The 23600-nt window shown below is 39.3% G+C and overlaps 1 protein-coding gene across 4 annotated transcripts in view; it reads right to left on the reverse strand.

Moving 5' to 3' along the window:
- Positions 1 to 2320: 2320 nt before the first annotated feature.
- The window catches only part of mctp2a (multiple C2 domains, transmembrane 2a), a 38589-nt gene continuing 17309 nt past the window's right edge, over positions 2321 to 23600 (reverse strand). For 2 of the 4 annotated variants that reach the window (XM_047822469.1, XM_047822470.1), the window contains exons 18-23: positions 14011 to 14130; positions 12285 to 12326; positions 8330 to 8439; positions 7561 to 7670; positions 6769 to 6866; positions 2321 to 2929 (exon numbers count right to left, since the gene is read on the reverse strand). In XM_047822469.1, coding sequence (XP_047678425.1) covers positions 2870 to 2929; positions 6769 to 6866; positions 7561 to 7670; positions 8330 to 8439; positions 12285 to 12326; positions 14011 to 14130 — 540 coding nt within the window. In that variant the 3' untranslated portion in view covers positions 2321 to 2869. The other 2 variants (XM_047822472.1, XM_047822471.1) reach the window with 2 other exon arrangements.

Here is a 23600-nt window from a genome sequence, read left to right on the forward strand (position 1 = left end):
CGAAGAAAAATAGATGAAACCGAAAATGATGTGACACCTGTTAGTGAGCAGGAAGCATTTGCCTTCTGCTACTTTGTCTGGAATACAAGTCTGTGGCCTTAATGAAAGCAGTCACACAGCAATAATGGAGGAAGAGGTGTTGAACAGGCACAAGCTTATTAGAATGAGGCTGGCTTCAGACTGGCATCACTCCTGGAAACAAAAGAAAACTGCCCAGCAGCAAAAGATGTCATGCAGCAGTTTCTTTCAGTTTCTCTCCCTCTGTTTGGTGGAGGCAAGTTTGATTCCTGCTTCAGGGCTGCAAATCAGAGAAATGACTAAAAAAAAAGAGAGGAAGAAAACAGGTTGTAGGGGTCCTTGCACACAGCCTGCCCGTGGTGCTGCCTGAAGGACTACCATGGAAACGACAGGCTCTTGAGGGACATGCCACAGCTGCAGGCGCATCCTTTCTGACAGACTGATGAAGACATCAGTAGCACGCAGAGCACGATGACAATGAGGACGAGAGAGACGATACAAGCAGTGTTAACTGCTGTGCTGTTGAAATGTTCATTAACAAGCCTGTGAAACATCGAGGGACTTGAAATGCTTTCAGGGACCATATTGCCTGTTTAGTCTTCTGTCGAAATCTGGGTTCCATATCCCAGGGGATGAAAAGTAAATTGATAAATAATTTCTTGAATATGATTATGACCATAAAGTGGGTGCTGCTGCAAGAACATTTCCCCAAATCCTTTGTCTGCTGTCATTGAGTGTATGGAAGGAGTAATGTATATAACACTGGCATAAGCTAACTTGACAGCTAAGGAAGAAGTTTTGGATCAGCAGATTTTTTTCTATTTTACTGACAGACACAGTGATGACAGCTTCATCTGCAAGGGACAAAATCATGAACAGTGTCACAGTGTTTATTTAATGCGAAGTACGTTTATTTATAAACATGTGTGTAGACGGAATTAAATGTCACTTTAACTGATAACCGTGGTAGATCTTTGATCTTTTTTTTTACTAGAACTATAATTGGATGCATTTCACTTCATTATCAAAATTGGCATATTTAAAAGAAATCACACCTACAGCCAAAACACTTTATGTACACTTAAACCCATCCTTTTAAGTTTTTTCCAAACCCAATGTCTAGTGCTTTTCTGCAAGCAACTATTGCAGTTAAAACATCGGGTGTGTTTTTAGTGAATTGCTGTCTCTGTGGTGGAGTGTATGTCTGCGTGTTGTGTGTATGTGTGTGTGGGATTCCTCTAAGCTCACCTCCACTCCCCCTCACTCTGAAACGGACCCCTGGTGGCAGCTCCTATGAGAGTACTGTGATGTCTTTATCAGACTGTCAAAAAGAGAGAGAGAGAGATTGCCTAGGGCTCTGACGGCTCCCCTGAGGCCAATCAAACTCTTCACGCTGCACCGAGCGATGCTCTTTCACCAGAAAGCAAACTGTGGAGGAGAGAAAGGAGTTGGGAGAAATATTCAGTGCTCCATTTGGAACAAACTTTCCAGTGCGCTTGCTAGCATGGCTATTTTTACAAAGCGGTCTGTTTAATTATTTACAAGGCTACATAAAGGAGAAATAGAGAATGACAACTTTCTCTTGGTCTCCAGTTTCCTGAAAGACAAAGGATATATTCCTCCGATGATGTATAGGAATTGAAGTCCATGCCAAAACTCTTCATTCACATCCCCAAAAGAGACTTCATAGTTATAATTAGTGTAATGATCATCATTCAATAAAAACAATCATATGAATTCTTTCCATGGTTCGGTTTAAGTTGCAACACTTTCAAAATTTAGTTTTTTTATGTAAAGGCCCCACTGATGGAGGAGAGAAAGGAAATGTGTATATAATATGAATAAATAAGTTGATGAGGCAGAGAAGCCCCATTTACTGTACTTGGGGCTCCATCACAGAAAGCAACACTACACACTGATGGGTCTGCTGGAGAGCCATTAGGCACTGGAGGTGATTTTAATGAAAATGGGAGAGACTAAGTGCAGGCAATGGAGAGCATTCACTCTCTGTATGTCTGTGTGTGTAAGAGAGAGTGAGAGATGAGCTCTCTCATCTGGACCTTGTTATTGTGATAGAACAACAAAAGCAGTGCATTAGCCTGCTGCTCTGGACACATGCAGGTCTTTGATGTGTTGATGTGAGTGTGGGTCTGTCATGGCCAGAGTCCTCTAGTGAAGCTGGGATACGCTGGATAATCACACGGCCTCACCACACGCCACTGTGTTTACACAGAGATAACATCCTTCACAGTTAATGGTAGTATTGAGCATGTGAGCAGAAAAAAATAACACACTCAAGAAGTCAAATCATTAGTTAGCTTTATAAGTATAACTTTTTTTATATAGAAAATAAATAGAATGAAAAATACAAATCAAATGAACCATACACATTCATTAGTACATTTTACAAAAAGCCATATTTGCATTATTAATAAATATAACTTTGCATCACAATTTCTGATTACATTAGTCATCACTGTTTGCTTTGTACATACACATGCTCTTTTCATTAAAAATAAAATTATTAATAGACCAACAGGACATTTTGTGTTGCTTATTAAGTCATAGTTTTATTGTATTCATTGATTTATTAATTGCTTGTTGTTTTTCATGTGTTCTGCTTTTTTTTTACCTTCTTGATCTCGATCATGATCTATTAACTGCATTTCAATATGCTGGTCTGCAAATCACTGAGTGACATAATGTTTGCACACACACATACACTGCCATTTGAGAGAAGCTGAGCAGCCTCCCCACAGTGGGCAAGTCTGATCGGTGGGGGCTCCACCTGATTCTACAGGAAGGGAGGGGACCACTTTCAACCACTGTCTCGCCCTTTTATCCATGAGCACTAGCGCTTCTTCTTCTGTGCACTCTGGATGCCAGGCGCTCTCATCTCGCTATACTGCACCTGTAAAAACAAATAGCACTTTGGTGGGAGGCAGGTAATCTGAGCTCAGGCCGACACACACTAATGGCTCCCCTGAGAAGAGTTGCTTGCAGGGGAAAAGCACAGCGGCATACCTGTAATGAATCATTTTTTAAAACACAGGAGCAGAGGGGATTAATCACACCAAAGAAGAATTTGAAAAGTGAATGGTTCCTCACCAATGCAGCAGCATATAAAATAACCCCCACCCCACCAACCCAAAACACCCCAAACCAAACTATACTGGATGCAGATGTGTAGCAGTAAAGTAGCCCTGCTAGCCCAGGGCACTAAGAGCTGGCAAGTTGCAAGTTATGTCCTTTCATGGAAACTTTCTGTTCAAGACTAATTATAGCGGCTCGTAGGCAGGAATGGCTGTGTGTCTGGGCTGTGCTTCGCTTGATCGTGTGCTTCTGCTGGTCTTTCCAACTTACACAATCCCTTTTATTGCAGACATCTTGATCTACAACCTTTGCCCCCCCGCCTCCTTTTAGAATCGCTCCAGAGCCTGTGTCAGAGATCTCTCCATAGGGTTTTGCTACAGACCCACACAATGTTACTAATCATTCACATCTTTAAATTTAGTTTAAAATAAATGGATGCCATATCCAGCTTACCATCATCCGAAGTTAAAAATACTAAACTATTATTACATACATCAGTGTTACATGCCACTGCAAAGTTCTTAAGAGTAGCTTATGCAATAGTTAACTTATCAGGAAATGACACAGGCACACGTGTGGATATTAGAAACCTTGTGTAGACGCCTGTTAGACACGGGACTGAGTATTTAAACTGCAAACTGGCCCGAGTAATTAATACAAGCAGTGATCTATTACCATAAGTGTTTAAAAGTCAACCGCATCCTTACAAAAGGTAGGAATAGTTAAGTAGATTACAGCCACTTAATCCTGAATCAACACTGGGTTACACTCTTGGGGCTGCCGGGGCAATAAATTGTTAAGGGAATTTGAAAAAAAAAAAAAAACTCCAGTAAATAATAATAGTACACAACAGCCTTATAAAAAGCGATCCCACTAACAAGACAAGAGGGATTACATGTCCTCATCAACCCTGTCCTCACTGTCTTTGAGAATAATCATAATGAGACTAAGTGCAACTTTTTCTCTCACTAATACATATCGTAATTCTGTTTCTCAAAATAAGTGTCTACAGTAGTAATCGAAACAGTAGGACTGCTGAGAAACACTGCTAGAGCCATGATATTTATATTTAGGCAGCTATTTTCAGATGCTGTACAATCTTAGATTAAAGTGATCATGCTCCTATGTATGCTTCCAGGACTTCTATTTTTTCAGGTAAAAGCTAGTTTCATTTAATAAATAGATTTAGGATTGCTTAAAAAAAGCTTAACACTTGACACATATGGGAAAAAAGTTATGTCCAAAGCCTAAAATAAATAAAATGCAACATCAGCAGGAAAAAAAGAAAATAAAAAAGGACAAGATTTGAAATTCAGCTCATAGATCTTTTGTGTTTATTTTCTCACAAAACAATTACCTGGTGGTGTAGCTGCAAGGTAGATGAGCACACATTAATTACCTGCCCAGATTGGAAAATGGAGAGATACAGAGAGAGGGAACAAAGATAATGGTGGTTGCATAAGAACATGAAACCAGCCTCAGTACTGACAGATGCTTTTTGTTTCAGGACAGAGGAGCTGTTGTAAGAAGTCCAGTTTTGGGGCTCTGGGTTTGAAGATCTGCATAGGCACTAATTACCAAATCACTTCTAAAAACAAAGAGATGATTCAATCTGAGCTTTTATAATATTCATTCATTCATTCATTTTCTACCGCTTATCCGAACTTCTCGGGTTACGGGGAGCCTGTGCCTATCTCAGGCGTCATCGGGCATCGAGGCAGGATACACCATGGATGGAGTGCCAACCCATCGCAGGGCACACACACACACACTCTCATTCACTCACGCAATCACACACTACAGACAATTTTCCAGAGATGCCAATCAACCTACCATGCATGTCTTTGGACCGGGGGAGGAAACCGGAGTACCCGGAGGAAACCCCCGAGGCACGGGGAGAACATGCAAACTCCACACACACAAGGCGGAGGCAGGAATCGAACCCCGACCCTGGAGGTGTGAGGCGAACGTGCTACCCACTAAGCCACCGCGCCCCCCCGCTTTTATAATATGTTATTATTTATTTTATTATCATATTCTTTTTTGTCTTTGAGATTTGTAATAAAAGGTTTTTTTGGCCAACATTAGAAGCTCAGTGTTGCTCTGACTCACTCCTACCTATCGGATTATTTTGGCACCTTAGTGCAGAGATTCTACAAAGGAAGCTAAAAATGATAACTAAAGTCAAATGCTAATCAAGACAGAAATGTTTTAGCCTGGATAAGTGCCTTAAGTGCAAAGAGAAGGCCACAATTTCTATTGCCAACTTAAGACAAACCGAATAAAACCTAAAAGCGAATAAAATAAAAAAAGCGTTATGAAAAAGTATGCTTTAAAGAACCTGAAATTAATCGTCTGTCCATGCCATGGAAGTTCTTCCCTGACTCAAGCCACGTTTACAGTCATGTCAGAACAACCTCACCCCTCTGATGTCACAGTGAATCGTGTATCAGTTCTATACCATCACATAGGGCCTTGAGTACAGCATTGCTTACTTAGATCTTCATTACTCCAAGATCACCATGGTTCCATCACACACAAACAAAACTGATAATGAGAGAAGAGGCTGGAGTGAAACCACCGAACAGAGATCAAACTGGCCCTTATTCATCAAAGCTGTGTAGAAATGAGTACATATTTAGATTTATTGCACCCAGCAGACACACTTTTCAGAGCAGCTAACATTTATTTCTATGAACTTACCTTCCAATCAGTAGGACAACATCTTAAGCACTAGCTATCACTGCCAATTTACTGATATACCATTGAAGTACACAGAATGAGGTATAAAGTGTATGTGTACAAGTGTAAAAGATTTGATTTATGTGCAGTTCATAAATCAGCTTCAGCTTCATGGAAACACGTTTTTTCCACTAGTCCCTTATTTATACTGTATAGAATGTTTATACAACACGCCCACCTAGGTTTTTTTGCAGGTGTTTTGATAATGATCCAGGAAAGAGAAAACATTGAGCATTTTTTTTGTACACAATCTGAAAAAAGAATAGGATGAAGTTGTTTGAAGTTGATTTAGATGTGTTTTTCTTTGAGGATACAGCAGAATAACATGATTGTTTAGGACTTGTGCTTTGTTTAGATGCCCCACTCCCCCCATAAAAAAAAATAATAATAATAATAATAATTCACCTGCTGAATCCCAGCCATCAGCCTGCTCTCCACATAATACAATAGCTACCGACTGAGGAGGTTGAAGGCTAACATGTGCTTCCTTCAGGACATGTGACGCCAGCCAACCTCATCTTTTCAAACGGCTGTTCATGCTGTGTCACAGTGCAGCGTAACACACTTGGAAGAAACATCTATCTGCCATCTTCTGCACACATGAGCTCACAGATGCCCAAGATTGGCTAGTGTTACTGAAAGGGAGGGTATGCCATCATTCCCACCCAGGGAGAACAGCCAATTTTGTTCCATTGGCTCCCAGCCACGGAGGGCTGCAGCATCGTCAAGATTTGGTGTTAGGATTTCACACTGTTGCAGTATCATACGTGTTAACATTTTTAAACACCCTATATAACAGGTTTGGCAAACCAAGCCTCACCTGACTGTAAATACAGTGATGGTGAGTAATGTATTGTCATGTAACTTTGCAGTAGATATCAGTGAATCAGATATTGATTATTTTTGTACTCTTACCTTCTGAACATCAGATGGTACTCTCCTGAGAAAATCCAGTACTTCGTTGTTTTCAATGGCATGTGGGTTGCGGAGCTTCTTTGTAAATTTATTAACACCTGCAAAAATGATAGATAGCTCGATAAACAGATAGACAGGCGAGCAGACAAAGACAAACATTTACTGAAAGGATAAAAGTGTAAGGAAACGGTTATTAAACTTCCCAGGATGTAAAATAAAAATAAAAAGACTATGTGTTTGATTGCTATGTGTTGCTATTTGGCCTAATCTTTGATATAGTGTGGTTTCTTTGATATAGTAGGTGTTATAGTGTCTTTCCTTTTTGGCAAGCACAGACCACAAATGACATTTTCATCACTAATATATTACGCTCAATATATACAAAGAAGGCTTAGAAGGGAAAATCATTACATCTTTGTACTGACTCAAGGCAGAATGTTGTCAACATGATTTTAAGAAGTTGAAAGTTTTTATGAGTTTCTGCAGCACAATCATAGATATGTGATATTACCATGCAGTTTACCTTGAGGGCACACACAGAGCCTCATTTGAGATCAGTACATCTGCGCGCCCCTACACTGCCGAATAAGCAACAGTAGATCAAATTCCCAATTCTGATCTGCTAGTCTAGGCAGCACGGTGAAAATGGATGACTTTTATAATGCCTTTAGTCAGCCGTCACTAAGCTGCCAGGTGCGATCATAAGCAACGGTGATGTGGTAATATTTCCTAAAATGTAGATGGAATAACAGAGTCAAACACACTGCTGGAAGTGAATGCTTGCTTACTTACCCCATAACAAGACAATGTAGCGCAAAGGGATGAAGTAGAGTGTAGCTGTAGCAGTGAACAGGACACAGCAGGCCATGAAGGACAAGAATGGCACTGACCAGTTGAAAGTGCTGCCAAAAATGACATTTCAGTTTATTTAGATAGGGAAATGCACAGGCTTCTCAATATACATCTTTTTTTTTAACTTTATTTCATCCATATAATTACGAAATTATTTCAAATCATTTTTTTGTATAGCAGTTTTAAAAACGGACATTGTCACAAAGCAGCTTTACAGAAGTATAAATATTCAGAAGAGGAATTATAGTATTATTTACAGATTCTTTTAAATAAGCTGCAGTGTACATTAGCTGTAATATTATTTCTTGCAATTTAATTAAACTGTATTTGCTGGTAAATTCAACTTTGACATTTTGGTCATTCTTTGGACAAGATCATGTGAGCTAAAAGTGTTTACTCTATGCACCTTCAACAACAGCTTAGCAGCTCTTACAGACTGCTTCACAATCCCACAACCTGTCGACTTGAGAACTGCGATAATTATCCATGAACATGCAGTACTAGTAATGAATATATAAAACATCTAATTACACTGGCAGGAATGCAAGTTATTTAAAGTATTGTTATATTTGTGTGAAAAAAGGGGCTTACACACAGCTTCACTGGCATTTGAATATCATTTAGAGTAAAATGCATTCTTTTTCTGGCCAGCAATGTATATATGAATAAAGTCCATAGCAGAAGGTCATGTAGAAAATTCACCACTTACTTCTTTACCCTTTCTCCTAAGCTTGCTATTTCATCAAGAACACATTGGACAGTGAGCACAATTTCATGTACCATATGGATTTTCTCCATCAGGCCTCTTTTCTCTGATTCCTAAAGAAGAAAAATACAAGTGATGAGGGATGTCAGTCACTGGAAAACGGCAGATAAAGAGAGGTTTATTTCCAGTGTGCTATCAAAAGTAATTCATCTGCTCAATGGTCTGTAATGAGCAACTGCAACTTTGAATCTCCTCAGTGTTAGGGAGCTTTACAAAATGAGCAACTTACTGTGTTTCTGAGTAAGTAGAAATTCAGCTTTTTCAACCCCAAACAATAGAACAGCATCACAATCAAACATTAAGTGTTGAAAGAAAAAATGGCCATCAGCAATCAGGATGAACACACATTGATGTGTGTGTGGGGGAGAAAGAAAGAGAGAGAGAGAGAGAGAGAGAGAGAGAGAGAGAGAGAGAGAGAGAGAGAGAGAGAGAGAGTTGTCCAATCCACAGCTCTACACTGGACAAGTGTTGGCTTGTTTTTGCAGAGTGCACACCAGCAGGTATCACACTTCTCAGTGCGAGGGCTATCAGCGAGATTGAGTGTAGCGTTGCACTTGAAAGATAAATCTATTACTGTCTGTGATCTTATGTAAGTGAACTTGCGGGAGTGTACGTAATCTTATAATGCAGAGTGATGTTTTTACTTAATATGAGATGAATGGGAAATCCCATTGCCGTTTTGCACTTGATGCATCATGGAGTATCAGGTTGCAGTGTAATTCAGACACACACACACAAAATGGACTTTTGTGTGGAGGCTGTCCATTTTACTTAGGGAAGATTGCGAGTATAATCTCAATTCCAAAGTAGAATGATCCCATCAGAGATTCCTCCAGCAATGAAGCCCTGGTCTTGGAGCTCTCCAGAGGCGAAGGGATGCAGAGAGCTAGAGATAACAGGAGTAATGTAAGCTAAAGGGAGCCAAGAAGCCCTACATCAAAAGGACAGAATAATGACAGGAATAATGACATCTAGAGAGAGTGGCGAGTCAAAGAGTGGGGGATGTGGGTAGGCGAGGCATGTGATTGAGGGGAGGATGAGTGGTGTCTGTGTTTGTGTTTAAAAAGCAGTCTCTTTCCCCAGACAGTGCAATGAGAGTCTATATCAGCCCCTGGGAGAGAAAAACAAGACTTACAGTCATTTTTAATTCCCTTAGACACAGGAAACCAGAGGAAACTAGCCATTCAAACACTCGTTATGTCTACAACATACTGAAACCAGGGTGCAACCCAGACAAAATGCCATGTTTTATGCTCCCTTGCACTTTGGGACCAATCTGTTTTGTTTAAGCTTACATCAAGACTGAATTGTATATTTGAAGAAAATGTATTTGTCCTACAGAAGTGAAATGTGACAAAAGTGAACTAAATCTCTTAAATTCTCTGTCTTTTGACAACCACGTGGACTTTTACATATGTGGCTTCCCAATGTAGAACTCACTGACTGTGTGTTATATGTTTAGGTCTAATGGGGTTTAAAAGAACACAGAATGATTGAAACATGTTAAACTCATCAATAGGCTCTTCTTGTTCTTACAATTTATCTTACAAAACACTCCGAAGGAAATAACAGTTAACAGATAACATTACTCACTTCATGATTACATGTTTTAATCTGTGTATTGATTTAAGCTCCTTGAAAAACCAAACTTCACAAGAACAACAGTCATTTTCCCAGTGATATATTCTATTGACAATTCTACTGATTAGAAACCTGTGCCATTTGAGCTGATTTAAGAAATAGATATAAATACTGGAGATATAATTCACAAGGGTTTTGAGTCAAATTAAAATTGAAAAGGAAACGGTGAAGGACAATTTCAGCATTATTCGCTTATTTCACAAAGCCTTAAGCCATGTACAGATAATTAAAATGCATGTGGATTGGGGTTCACAAATGTAACACAAATGGGAACAAAAGGAATTACAAAACAGAAGCCGCGAGGCTCAGAGTGTCCGAGAGTATACCATATGGATCTACTATCAGCATTATGTCCTTGTGCTTCATGATGAAGGTGACACATTGGAGGAAACTGACAGGGGTGGAAAGGGCAGAAATATTACAGTTAATTCTATGGGGTGGGTTGGATTTTGTGTGTGTATGTGTGTGCATATTACAGGTTTCGGTCAGTTCTCTTTCTGTGTGATCCTCCCCAACCAGACCACAATGCCTCCCAGTTATCTGGGACACAGAATCAGGGAATTATTTTCTCTGTTCCTCTCGTTTGCTGATGCGATTATACCAGCGTCGATCTGCAAAATATGACTGTTACCTAAGGCCAAAGGGACATCTTATTGCCTTCACACATGATTGTACATGATCTCTCATAACCCCAGGATAGATTTTTGTTCAAAGGCCAATTTTTTTAAAACTCCTTTAGGCTTTCTTTTACTGAAGTTTACATACTGTCTTCCGTGCAGGAAAAAAAAGACATCAAAAGTGGTAGCTGTAACCTTCTAGCTTTTATTCGTTTTACTTATTATTCATTCATTTATTTATTTATTTCCATGCTTTCATAGAGGGTGGAATGCTCTGCTTTTTAATCTGCCTATATTATATAGAATTTTTAAGTTACAGCTTTTGAGCCAATTAGGTCCATTAAACTGATAAAAGTTTATGATAAACCAATTATTTTGCTTAATTGGCTAAATTAAAAGGACACATTTAATTTTCATATAATGTGAAAGTGCTTGGAAACAGTAAGTGTCTGAGGAGAAATGAATCCATTAGTTCTGATATTAAAAACAATCTCTGCTCATTGGCAGTAGGATCTGAGCTGTCAGCGTTTCTTTACTGCTAAATATGAAACAAATTAAACAAATTGCTGGATAATAAAATAAGCTGATGTTATTTTCAAGTCAACATGGCAAACACATATAAATTGAATGTACATTCAGTACTCATATACCTCCTGCAATTCTAATATCACTATTTCTTTGGGTTCAAATAACATTATTTTCTCCGTCCAAGATTTATCACAATTGCCTGGCTGCTGGGCACGAACACATATATATTGCGCATCATCTTTGAATTAGCTGTTCAGCTCTGTATTTGGAAGAGAGACCTGCTTTCAGCAGAGCGGTTCCTCTCTGAAGATGAAACTTGCCTGCAGTCATTGCAACTGAATATATTTAGCACTTTATGGATATGAATCCTGGGCCTGAAGCCACACAGTGCCGGGGTCAGTGCTCACAGGCTCGGAGCTTCACACTTCCACAGTCAGAAAGCAATAACACATCATCTTCCTTAAACTCAGTCCTCTGTGGAGAAGACAACATGGATAATATGGCTATAAGCTATGACTATGACTATACACATTTTAACTGGTTAAGCCACACACTAACTGAAATTGCATCTGCAATGAGATTTAGGACTTTTAAATGATTTATGATTCGTAAAAAAGGAGAACACAAAATTTGTGTTTACCTGAAGCCTGTAAATGATTGTTGCACTTTGAGAACGAGGCACCATTTATTTATTTAGCCCAAGTTCAACTAAAGACCGGCCTCCCTATTCATAAGTGTCTGTTGTAAAATTTTTCATACTGTATCTGTTCCCCAGAGGAAGGCTTACTTCAATTAATGATTCCATTCTGTGCTTATTTCTGGGTTTTAAAGGAGTGCAACGAAGCAACCAAAATCCATTTGTGGTCTGAGGTTATTCCCATGAGGCCACACTGACACTGGAGGAAAAATGTACTTTACTGAGACAGTCACAGTGCCTGTCCTCATTTCAAGTCAGTTTAACTTGGATGTTGCGAGTTAAACACAGGCTGAACAGACAGTGCGACATAGAACAGCAGCACAAGGTCAGACCCAGAGCTCAGTGCACTTACAGACTGTAGCTAATCAGAAACAAGTGGAAAAAACAAAGATAAGACAAAAAAAGAATAAAGTACCTTTTCATCTTCATCTTCTTCCTCTGCAGCAGAAGTGCTCTCCTTAAAGAAAAAGAGAGTGCATTTAGAGAAGTCTGGAAGGTGGGGACATGGAGGCAGCAGAGCATTTTTTTTTCTAACAAACACCTCGTAATGAAAACCTTCTCTTGTATGTCCACCCCTATTGGGAGAGGCCCGTTGCCTTAGCAACTACATCATGGGGTGACCTCACACAAAAAAGAAAGGTGAGTGTGATGGGGCCTTCTTCACAAGAGCCATGTCACTGCCAAGCAATCTCATTTCTTTACAACATAAACACACACACACGCACACACATTCACACAGAAAACAGAAAGGGAGTGAAAAATGAAAAACATTTAATTTGGACTGCCTGTGCTTGCATCGCTTCACATCAAGTCATTGCTCTCCCTGGGCATATATGGGATGTGACGCTGGTGTTCTGATTCTACTGGGGAGAAGAGGTCAGGACTCTGCTGTGCCCAGACTTTAACATTATTCAGAGAGCACAGCTCTGCTCGCAGCCTGAGACCCAGGCTACAAGAAAAGGAGAGTGTCGCTAAAATGATGGGATGTATTCTGAATTAGGACTAAAGGGACAAATATTGCTTTTGAACCAGTGGCAACAGAGGTCACACCAATTGCATAAAAATATACATTAAATCTAAATTTAAAGCAGTTTATAAAGTAGTATATATAAACCACATATATATATACTAAAATATATTAATTCTGGTCTATTTTTTCTACTATTAGAATGATTGCCATAGTTTGTATATATATGTATATAAGAAGGGTAGACAATAATAATAGGTACAGTAATGTTTACATGACAAAATCCACAATGAGAGGTTGATAAGCTGTGTGAAGGTGTGGGACAGCCAATAAACATTGTGCTATTTATGTAAATATATATAATACTAGGTAGATAAGATATAAATCAAATAAAATTATCATAATAAATATAGTGTAATATTGTAAAGTATCTAAAAATATATAATAATATCATCAATAAAATAAAAGGTGCCTTAGGCAGTCATTGTCAATGACCAAGTTGCAGGTTTTTTTCTAAAAAAAAATAATAATGTATACTAACAGTTTGTTATTGAAATGCCCAAGTGCAGCTTAAAACTTAAATAGAAATAGAAATATAATAAAAGGTCTATTGCATTTGTTCCACTGTATTAAATTGTCTACAATATTACAAAAAATATATGGTGTAATTATAGAATTGGTTCAATGTGGGTAAATTACGGGGCTCAGAATATGTGGACACCAGACACTCATACATGCTGGCTGAAAATCTGATTTAGCTTTTGGTATAATAACCTCAACTTGGTAAGGCGTCCACATACTTTTGGACATATAGTTTATTTTTAATAAGATTAAGCTTTTCTGTTTACTGATTATATTATTGGTTTGTAGGGGATATTTTGTCAGATAAATTTAGAACAGAATGTTGATCTTTTTCAGCAGTGAAACTTTGTAGACTGTGACTGATAAGCACAATGCTGTGTGTGTATATGTACATTGACATGTATATGCAGGTCTTGATTGTGGCTATATTAGCTCATATCATTACCATTAGTCTGTGAAAATGTAAGCTATTTGGTTGTATTTTCGAACACCACAACAAATGTAGAGCATGCTGTTGATCTACCTGTTTGTACAGATGGGGGTTTGCTACAATACCGTGTGTGTGGTGTGTGTAAGGTGTCACTGCACTCACCAGGTCCTGACTGTGGCTGCCCACGCCTGCCGTGATGTGGAAATAGTTCCAGCCGATGAGCAGCAGGAGGAAGAGAGGCAACATGAACAGCTCAAAGTGCCACACTGTCAATACAAAGATCTGAAAGAAGGAGAGATGGAAAGGGAGGACAGATAAAGGGAGGCCATACAGAGGGTTAGACAGACAAACTGTGCAGTGGGCAGCAATATACAACATTCTCATGCCACCTCCTCAAATACAAACAAATGTGTCATAAGCCCTCTCAGCCTACAGAAATAACCTAAGCAGAATGCCATGCCACATTAATGTCTCTCCTGAGCATTGCAATCTCACAACCTCTGTCAGGCAGTGTGTGTCTGCATGCACACGTTAGCAGCACAGTAGCAATTTTAATATTTCAAAATTCCATTTGCATCGATTAACACCATGCTGGCGCTGCGTAATTCCTTAGCAGCAGAGCTGGCCAGATATTGGCTGACATACTGTTTTCTGACTTCAACACAGAAAGAAAAAAAAAACAAGTGCTGCTAGCAATTTGCTTTCTTACTCTGTGAAAAGCCCATAAAACCTGGTAGCAATAATACAGATTGTGCTGAATGAACAGTCCTTGATAATGGGAAAAGAGGAGGCACTTAACACTCTGCACCTCTCAGCCGAGCACTAATTGGACAGCCACGCTTAAGCAAGTTCAGTGGTGGCCTAATGAGTGTGTCTGTGGAGCTTTCACAGGATTTGTCAATCAAGAGGGAAGATGAAGAAAGGGTTAGAAATGAGTTAGAAGTGAACGGAGTTGTTTGATTTGTATGTATAGGATGTTCAGCAAACCATTGAAAGGCATTAACAGTTATGCTGTTTAATCAAACATGAGGCATAATTAACAATAAATGAATGCTATTCTAGAAAACAATTATGTGTTTTAGAGACATTTTTAAAAACACATAGGTGTTTTGGATTTACATGCAACTTCTCACTTTCTTCTGAATGAATGCATTATTCATGCTGCACCTGGAAGTGCTCAGCAGAAGAAAGTCAGCTCAGTAGTTGCTCTGATCGGATTAATGATGTTCAAAAATCTCCCACAGATTCCCACTGCTGGACAGTGCAAGGTGATGGACACAGCAATGCAAGCCTCCATTTAAGTCTCTTCTCAAATGTTTTTTTTTTAATAATACAACACACACTTCCTACTCGTTGTTTACTCACTCCATATGACATCTATTTTCTGAATGCAAATCTATGAGGAAACTGTGCAAATACAGTATATCAGTTACTTCTGACATGCATCCTCACTGCTAACACTAGTCAGCTCGCAAAGATGAGCATTTCAGAGAGGATTTTATCTAATATTCCTAAATGTCTCTACACTTTATTTAAACATAATAATCATAACAGATGCAAGCAAGGAGCCAACATAATATTCAGTTTCAGTTGTGTAGTAGTAGCAGTTCTCTGGATTCATAGTATGCAATGACATCTGGCTAACAAAGCAAACATTGAAATGGTATCTAAATAAACCTAAATGTGTTGATTACTAGTATTTAACAGAAGACATGTTATAGATGCAATTTATCCAAAAACAATTGACCCAAATCGCCACTTCTACTCGTTTGTATGGCAATATAATATCAGTATTAAGATTAAATGATGTCTCAATAAGCTCTTCTGAAATATCATAGACATTGTTACTTATGAACTGCTGAAATTTTTTACAGCTTCATTATTAAATATTTGTTTAATATTTGTTAGAAATTCTAATATTTATTAGACTTTTTAATGTATTTATACGGACAGTAAATAAGGCATCATCAAAGTTGTTGTTTTGTTTTTTTTATTTTTTATTTTTTACTGCAGGATTATTGTACTTCTGGCAGTGTGTGTGAGCAAACAGATATATCATGGAATGTTGTGTTGAAATGCCACCGAGAATTCATGATATGAAATTTTTGATATAGAGCCTACACCTAGAGTCTAGCCTTAAGAGACAGGCATATATTGTTAGAAATAGCAAATAGGTGAGCGTGTTTGCACCAAGCCGACCCTCTAATGTAATCATGAGTCCTCTGCCAAGCTCAGGGTCAACTTCAAAATTTCTGTCAGTCTGATAAAATAAGCAAAGTATATATACAGTATATATATAAAACACACACCTGGTACAGAAAAACAGAAGTGTGTGTGTGTATGTGTGTGTTTTCATGGTGAGTGATGACAAGAAAGTAAGAGCAATTCCAACAAAAAATAACAAAAGAATTTCTTAAATTCTTGCAATATACTTAGGGGGTTAAATACTTTTACCAAATGTCTTTTCAGAAAAATAGTTCCTTAAGTATAGAGCAATTTCTTCAATTTCTTTATTTTAAAATTTATGTTGTGGAATGATTTGTGCATGTTTTCCTGTGAAGTATCAGTATTTTTGGAGGTAATCGTATTTTGCCTGCGTGGGTATGCATGGATGTGGACTTCATCTGAGACAGGATTAAGACAGACTGTTGCTGCAGGCTTTAGGTTTTAGCACCGCTAAATAGCAGCATTTCCTATCATACGAGCCAGTGTGCTCTGGAGCCTGAGACTCCCTGAGCATGATGCTCAGGACAGGTTCACAAACACACACACACACACACACACACACACACACACACACACACACACACACACACACACACACACACACACACACACACACACACACACAGCCACTGGGGATAAGTGAACTGTGTCTAATGTGCATGTCTTCTAGCCCACTGAAATGGCAAGATACAATCACTGGCCACTTTAATAAATAGAAGCTGTACATTCAAAGAATTAACCAAGTAAGCAATCATTTAACAGAAGTACAATGCATAAAATAATGCAGATAGAGGTCAAGAGCAAGAGCTGATGTGCATGTCAAATTTCTAGAATGGAAAAAAAAATTGTTCTGTGATCTTAGTGACACTGGGATGGTTTTTGGTGCCAGATGGGAAGGTTTGAGTATTTCAAAAACTGTTCTTCTGGGATTGTCACATCCAGCAGTCTCCAGAGATTACACAGAATGGTGTGGAAAAAATGCAGTGACCTTCCATTCTGTGTTGATGTTGATGAGAGAGGTCACAGGAGAATGGGAAGTGGTTTGAGCTGACTGGAAATCTACAGTAACTCACATAATCACTCTTCACAAATCTAGTGAACAGAAAAGCATCTCAGAATGCACAACACATTAAACCTTTAGGCAGATGGGCTACTAACAACAGGCTCCACTCCACTCAGCCATGAACAGGAAACTAAATCCTCAGAAGGATAATAAGACAAATATTTGTCTTAGGAAGATAGTCGGGCACACATTTGTGTGTGTGTTTGTGTGTGTGTTTGTGTGTGTGTGTTTGTGTGTGTATGTATGTGTGTGTTTGTGTGTGTGTGCGTGTGTGTTTGTGCGTGTGTATTTGTGTATGTGTGTTTGTGCGTGTGTGCGCATACACAGAGGGAGAGCTGTGCCTGTCTGGTCTGATTGGGAGTAATCTGCATCATACTGTGTCACAGTGTCACAGGTAACCTGCTGTTGCTAGTACCTTTCCAGAGAGAGAGAGACAGAGAGGAAGAGAGCAAAAGGAAGCAAGTCTTCAAAAATGACACTAGCCCAGCAGGAAAGCTGAACTCCTTCACCCTCACTGCAAAAGCTGCTACATTAACCACTAAAGTGGAATTGCCTGGTCTGTATCTTCCCGAGAGAAGAGAGGGAGCCCATTCATTTCCATGCAGGGAGCCAGGACCGGGAATCTGTCACAGGTATTCATAATAACACACTAATGCAAATTCTTGCTCAGCAGCATACAGGCTTGGTGGACAAGATAAAAGCACAGTGCAATTCAGTGCCTCGTGCCTTAAACACAGTGCTTAAATGAGAGGATAAACTAAAGTGGCAGAAAAATCTCCAGCTTGCCTCCCACCATGTGTGTATGCTCAAGCTTCAGCCCAAGTGTACTCAAAGTACAGCCTTTCTTAAACGCTAATAAAAATGTCCCAGCAAGTGCCTTGGAAAGCTGTTCCAATTCAGTCGCTAGGGCATTTAGACAGGGTCCAACTAGTCAAATGGCCTCCAACTAATGAGCAGAGACAGTGCTCTACCTTCCCCCATCTCCAGAAATATTCCACCATTCCTGCAGAACTAATTCTCCTCTAACTGGTTTGTGTATTATTAGCAGAGAGTGTCAGTGATTAAAGAAGGTAGATAAATTGCACCCTGTCAGCCTTCAGAGTAAATTAGTGCTTTCTTCTATATTGTAAAGATGTGGTGTAATGCTTTATTGATTAAATTTAACAATATGCCAACAGTAGATCTATGTGACCAGCAATAATTATTAACCAATTATAAAGAGAGGAACCAACTAGAAGCCATAAGTCATCATTGGGTTATTTGTTTTGAAACCATGCACAATTGAATAATGAATGAGAATTAATTTGAACAGGCATCGCCGTGTTCTGGCAATAAGAGCTGTCTTTAGTGAAAACCATTCACGTGAAAAAAGGTGTGCACAATGTTTAACTGGATGTCTAAGGCAGAAAAAGTTGACAGGTTTAATCAAAAAGTAGCAAAACAGCAGTGTACGTTTGAGTCGGCTTGACACCCAGAGAACGTGTGCTTGGGGAAGAGCGGCCATGGCACAGCCACTCCACCTGCAGGGTTAAGAACAGCCCGGTTAATAAGATTCTGCCTAATGCATTTCTGTGGATCGTTGAGCTGATCCGTCTGGCTGGGTGTAATTCCTGCACCTAATAATAAAGCACTCAGCGATTAAAAAAGTGTGAATAAAACAACTCCAGGAGCTGCAGCTAGAGCTGGCAGAGGGTGCTGCCACCCACGCTGTCCCTGGAGGGGGAGAGGGAAAGTCATGGCAGAAATGAAAGGACAAAAATGCTGCACGATTAGTTTATACAATCCTGCAAATTGATTAAATAGGAAATGGGGGGTTTACAGAGCGGCAACCAATCCACACTACTGACTGATGCACAAAACAGCAGCTTCTGGGAAAAAAACTGCTCTTTACCGTCAGGGCTACGTGTTAACATTTACCATAATGGGAGTACATTACAGCTCCCTCCTGCTTAAATCAAATTCCTCTGCATTCTGCAGATAGAAGGGAGACATAATTAACCAAATAAATGAAAGGAGGAGAAGCTGAATAAATCAAACCATAAAATCAACTATTGGCTTAAAAAAAGAGGTAACTTGAACACTGCATTTCAGCCCGCTGTAAAAGAAAGATTTGCAGATTGATTCAGGTTAAAATGGTGTGTGTGTGTGTGTGTGTATATATCTATATATATTTATATATATATATATATATATATATATATATATATATATATATATATATACACACACACACACACATACACCATTTTATAGATAGATAGATAGATAGATAGATAGATAGATAGATAGATAGATAGATAGATAGATAGATAGATAGATAGATAGATAGAAAGTAATATTAGAATTTTTGTGAGCTTCCTTCCAACTGATGATATGATTCTGTATGTGTCATCTTTCTGTATGCGAAAAAACAAGATGGGGAAGTTTCAGTCTCTCTCATAGATTTATGTTGTGTAGCTGCCAGCCAACGCACTGAGGGTCAGTGAGAGGGCTATGGAATGATGCCAAATTATAAAAAAATATCAGAAGTTTAACAAGACTGACTACTGGTTATAGGCTATGTGTGTGTGTGTGTGTGTGTGTGTGTGTGTGTGTGTGTGTGTGTGTGTGAGAGAGAGAGAGAGAGAGAGAGAGAGAGAGAGAGAGAGAGAGAGAGAGAGAGAGAGAGAGAGAGAGAGAGAAAGATTTTAAATGAAAAGTTTTTTTTTTCTAGGTGAGTCGAAGGGCAGCTGCAGTAATCTGCATTGCTTACTCAATTAAAATACAAGAAAGATGATATTAATATTGAATCAAAGCCCCAGTGACTCGTGTGCTCATGTCTGACTTTCACAGCCTGAGAAATAGATAGAGAGAGACAGCGAGAGAGAGAGAGGAACAATACATGCTGTGTGGATAATGTTGGCTAAAATTATATGCAGTTCTTTGTGAGTAGAGCAAGGACAGAAACAATAATGTGTAATATGTGCAAACTGGGACTTAAAGTTTGTGTGTAGGCCAGGTAAAGTGGCTAAGTGACCAGGCACCACCCACATAATGTGTAGGAAAGAAATGGATGGAAGACTGAGATATTCAAGTAATAGTGGTGAGAATGGCTGTGTATGTGTGTATTTTTTTTAAATTTCAGATAGACTTTGACAAGAGCATACTGCTGTGCCAGGAAAATATACAGGACAAAGATCATTTAAAGGAACACATTCAAAGTGCAATTACACACATAACACCAGATGTGTTAACACAAGTTCATCATGAGTGGGACTCTGAGAAGACTCTGTGTGTTTCTAAGAAAATGTCAAGCATGTAGAGGATGTTTTGTAAATAAAGTTCCATTTGGCAAAATAGAGTTAATTTCCACAATGTATGGAGACTTTTGGGGCACCCTCTATATATCATAAGCTATTCTAATTCTAATTAGTTAAATACTCATGATTATTATTTGAAAACAAAAAAAATCCACAAAAAATGAAGTAGAACTTGTATGTACAAGACCACAGAGTTTCTCATTTTTCCCCACTGAGGCCCTGCAGTTGCCAGTGAGATGTTCTGATGTGTGATTGTGTGATGCACAGGGAGAAAGAGAAACAAAGGCAAAGATGAGGGGAAGAGGCCATATACGAATGGTGCCGCATGGCTGTCAGTGGCTGCCACACTGACCCTGCCTCCATCTCGCTGGCCACCAGTGTTTAATCCGTGTCGGGAGCATTAACACTCAGCCACATCCTGGGTGACAGATCCGCCATGCGAGCCTTCTTCCCCTGAGGCCGCTGGGGCCCAAGTGTCAGTTCTGCTCACACACGCATAAACTCTGCTTACACACACACACACATCACAGCGAGTGGGGCCAAGCAGAGGCCAGAAACAGCCATGGGCAGTGATGCCTGGAGAGAACTGTCCTCTCTATCCTGAGAGACATAGAGTATCTTAGCACTGTTCATTACGAACACACACATTGCATAAGGGCTTGCAATAGGAACAGAAGTGAAGCACTCTTTCTTTTTAGTTAAAAGAAAAAAAGAAAGATTGTTTTATAATTAAAGAACAAATATACCATTCTTTATATTCAGAATTCTATAGTACATACGTATATAGTATATAGTTAAAATATCCAAATAAAAATCTCCTCAAAAACTTACCGAAGAATAAATCAGTGAATGGTCTTAAGTATGTTGGACTGTTTTGAAGCTGTTTTCACTGGTGCAAGGACATGATTGGCCGATAGTAGGCCTGTCAGCATGTGTGATGAGAGCTGGGTCTGTGAGGTCAGCACAAAGCTGCGATGACGCCAAGCATACATGTCTCAATAACGCTCTCAATAACTGTCAGAGTGGCAGCCGTCATACCACGCTGAGCGCCTGCTGCACTCTGCCTCGTTAATTATTAATCGATTAGAGGATGGGTTAAAGAAAATCCAACCTGCATGCAGTGTATATAAACGCCATCAAGGGTCCTTGTGCTGTCATTTCCACAACATAAAAACTCTGGGACTCGATGACAGGTCCCTGAAGCACCCAGAGCCTGTTGCCGAGAGGAAAACACATTCAACACACACTCACACACACCCCTCAATCCAACTGTCCAGGCTGAAATACTTGGCAAACTTTCAAACTTGTAAAACAAAGATTATAATACAGATAAAGAAGGATTTGCTCACACAGTTATGTGTGTAAAAGGCTATGCTTTATAATTACTAGTGAATTAAAAAGAGCTATGCTGGTTAGAGTGCTAATTGAATCGATTACTACAGTCCAAATAAGTAAGTTTAAGGCTCAAACTGAAGCTGCACTGTGACCCTCTTTGGTTCTCATCCTGTCAGCTCAGAGAGACAGACACAGAGGAAGAGATAGAGAGAAAACCCTCCATCATGGCTGCCAACTGTGTTTACAGCTGCACGACATCAAACATTCATCAGATGCCATCTTTACAGTCTGTGATGTGAAGCAATCAGCATTTCACAGCCTGTCAAATGATGTCTAAACCGCTTGCTACCTGGCAGTGTCAAAAAGAAAAACGTCTCTCTCTCTCTCTCTCGCACACACACACACACACACACACACACACACACACACACACACACACACACTCACACACACATACTCGCACCCACACCCACACAGATTTTCCGTTCCGGTCATGACTACTGACAGCCAAAGCAAACTAACGTGTTAAAATATTCACATCACTTAAATACTTAAAACATACTAATGACAGTAAAGCATGCTTCTCTTCTCTTCTCTTCTCTTCTCTTTCTTTTTCTTTCAACAGTTTTTTGACCTTTTCATTTATGCTAAGGAATTTTTAAAGTTACGAGGAACTGCAATTTGGCTGTGTAACTCATTTAGCCTGTAAAACAAATTTTCATTCTATGTGAATAAAGACAGAAAGATTTTCTCCAGCTCGCTGCCATAAAAGCCTTCATAGTTTCCTCTTGCCTCGGTGGAACAATATATGCTGTATATGTTTTTGGTAGTGCTATAACACCATCTGCAGGCCGAAGTAGGCAATGCAGAGAAGAACTCTGGCTGACCCCTATACGGTCCCTGCATGCCATGGCTCTCTCTCTCACTCTCCATCTCTCTCTCTTCTTCTCTCACTGAGAAAGAAAAAAAGGTGGAATTTTATAAAAAAAAATATAGCTTTCTTACTCTTTCTTGCTTTATTTCTCCCTCTTCTGTCTGTCTCTCTCCTACACACAAAGCAGTGTGTTTGTCAGGTGCAATTTCTAGACTCATTACCAGAAGATAAACAAGTGATAAATTATATTCCTAGCTTTTTTCTGTTTGCAGGGCTGCAGACACCTTCTAAGCGTTCACCAGGTGTTTCTCAGACAAAGGGCTTTCAGGATTATCTAATGAGCCGGTTACTATTTTTAAATGGAATGCCATGGTGTGAAATAGAGAAGAACTTCAAAAGGCCCACTTTCATTTACAATGAGATTTATGCAGTTAAAAACAGCACCATCGCTAGACACAATAAACTCCATGCTGAAGTACACACTTTAAGGAAATTCTGTAAGGGCTTCCATGACCTGCTGTGCAAAAGCTTAGTGAATGGCCTTTAATAGCATTCGGCACTGTATCCATAATATCCACATATAAAGCAGTTTTTATATGAGGCTTCTGAGTCAAAACATATCAATGTCAACTGAAAATAGACCACAAGTACAAAATATTAAAGCCAGTGTGACAGCTTGTGCTTAGTCTGCATGATCACATAGAGATGCACTTTATGAGGCATACACATACAAATCTCTGTGTGTGGATTAAAAAAAGAAGACAAGCTGGGAGAGGGACTTGGTATAAGCTCTATCCTGTCAGGAGGTCAGCATCGCCCTCTTGGGTATTTCCAGCAGCAGGGTGAGTGTGTGTTCCTGGAAGAGGTGTGGTTACCAGAGCCTATAGCGCCGACAGTCAAACCACACTGTGGTGAATGCATTAGAAGTGTAAAACTGCGATAGAGTAAGAACTGC

The sequence above is a fragment of the Tachysurus fulvidraco genome, chromosome 13 (assembly GCF_022655615.1).
Source record: "Tachysurus fulvidraco isolate hzauxx_2018 chromosome 13, HZAU_PFXX_2.0, whole genome shotgun sequence".
In the NCBI taxonomy this organism is placed as follows: domain Eukaryota; kingdom Metazoa; phylum Chordata; class Actinopteri; order Siluriformes; family Bagridae; genus Tachysurus; species Tachysurus fulvidraco.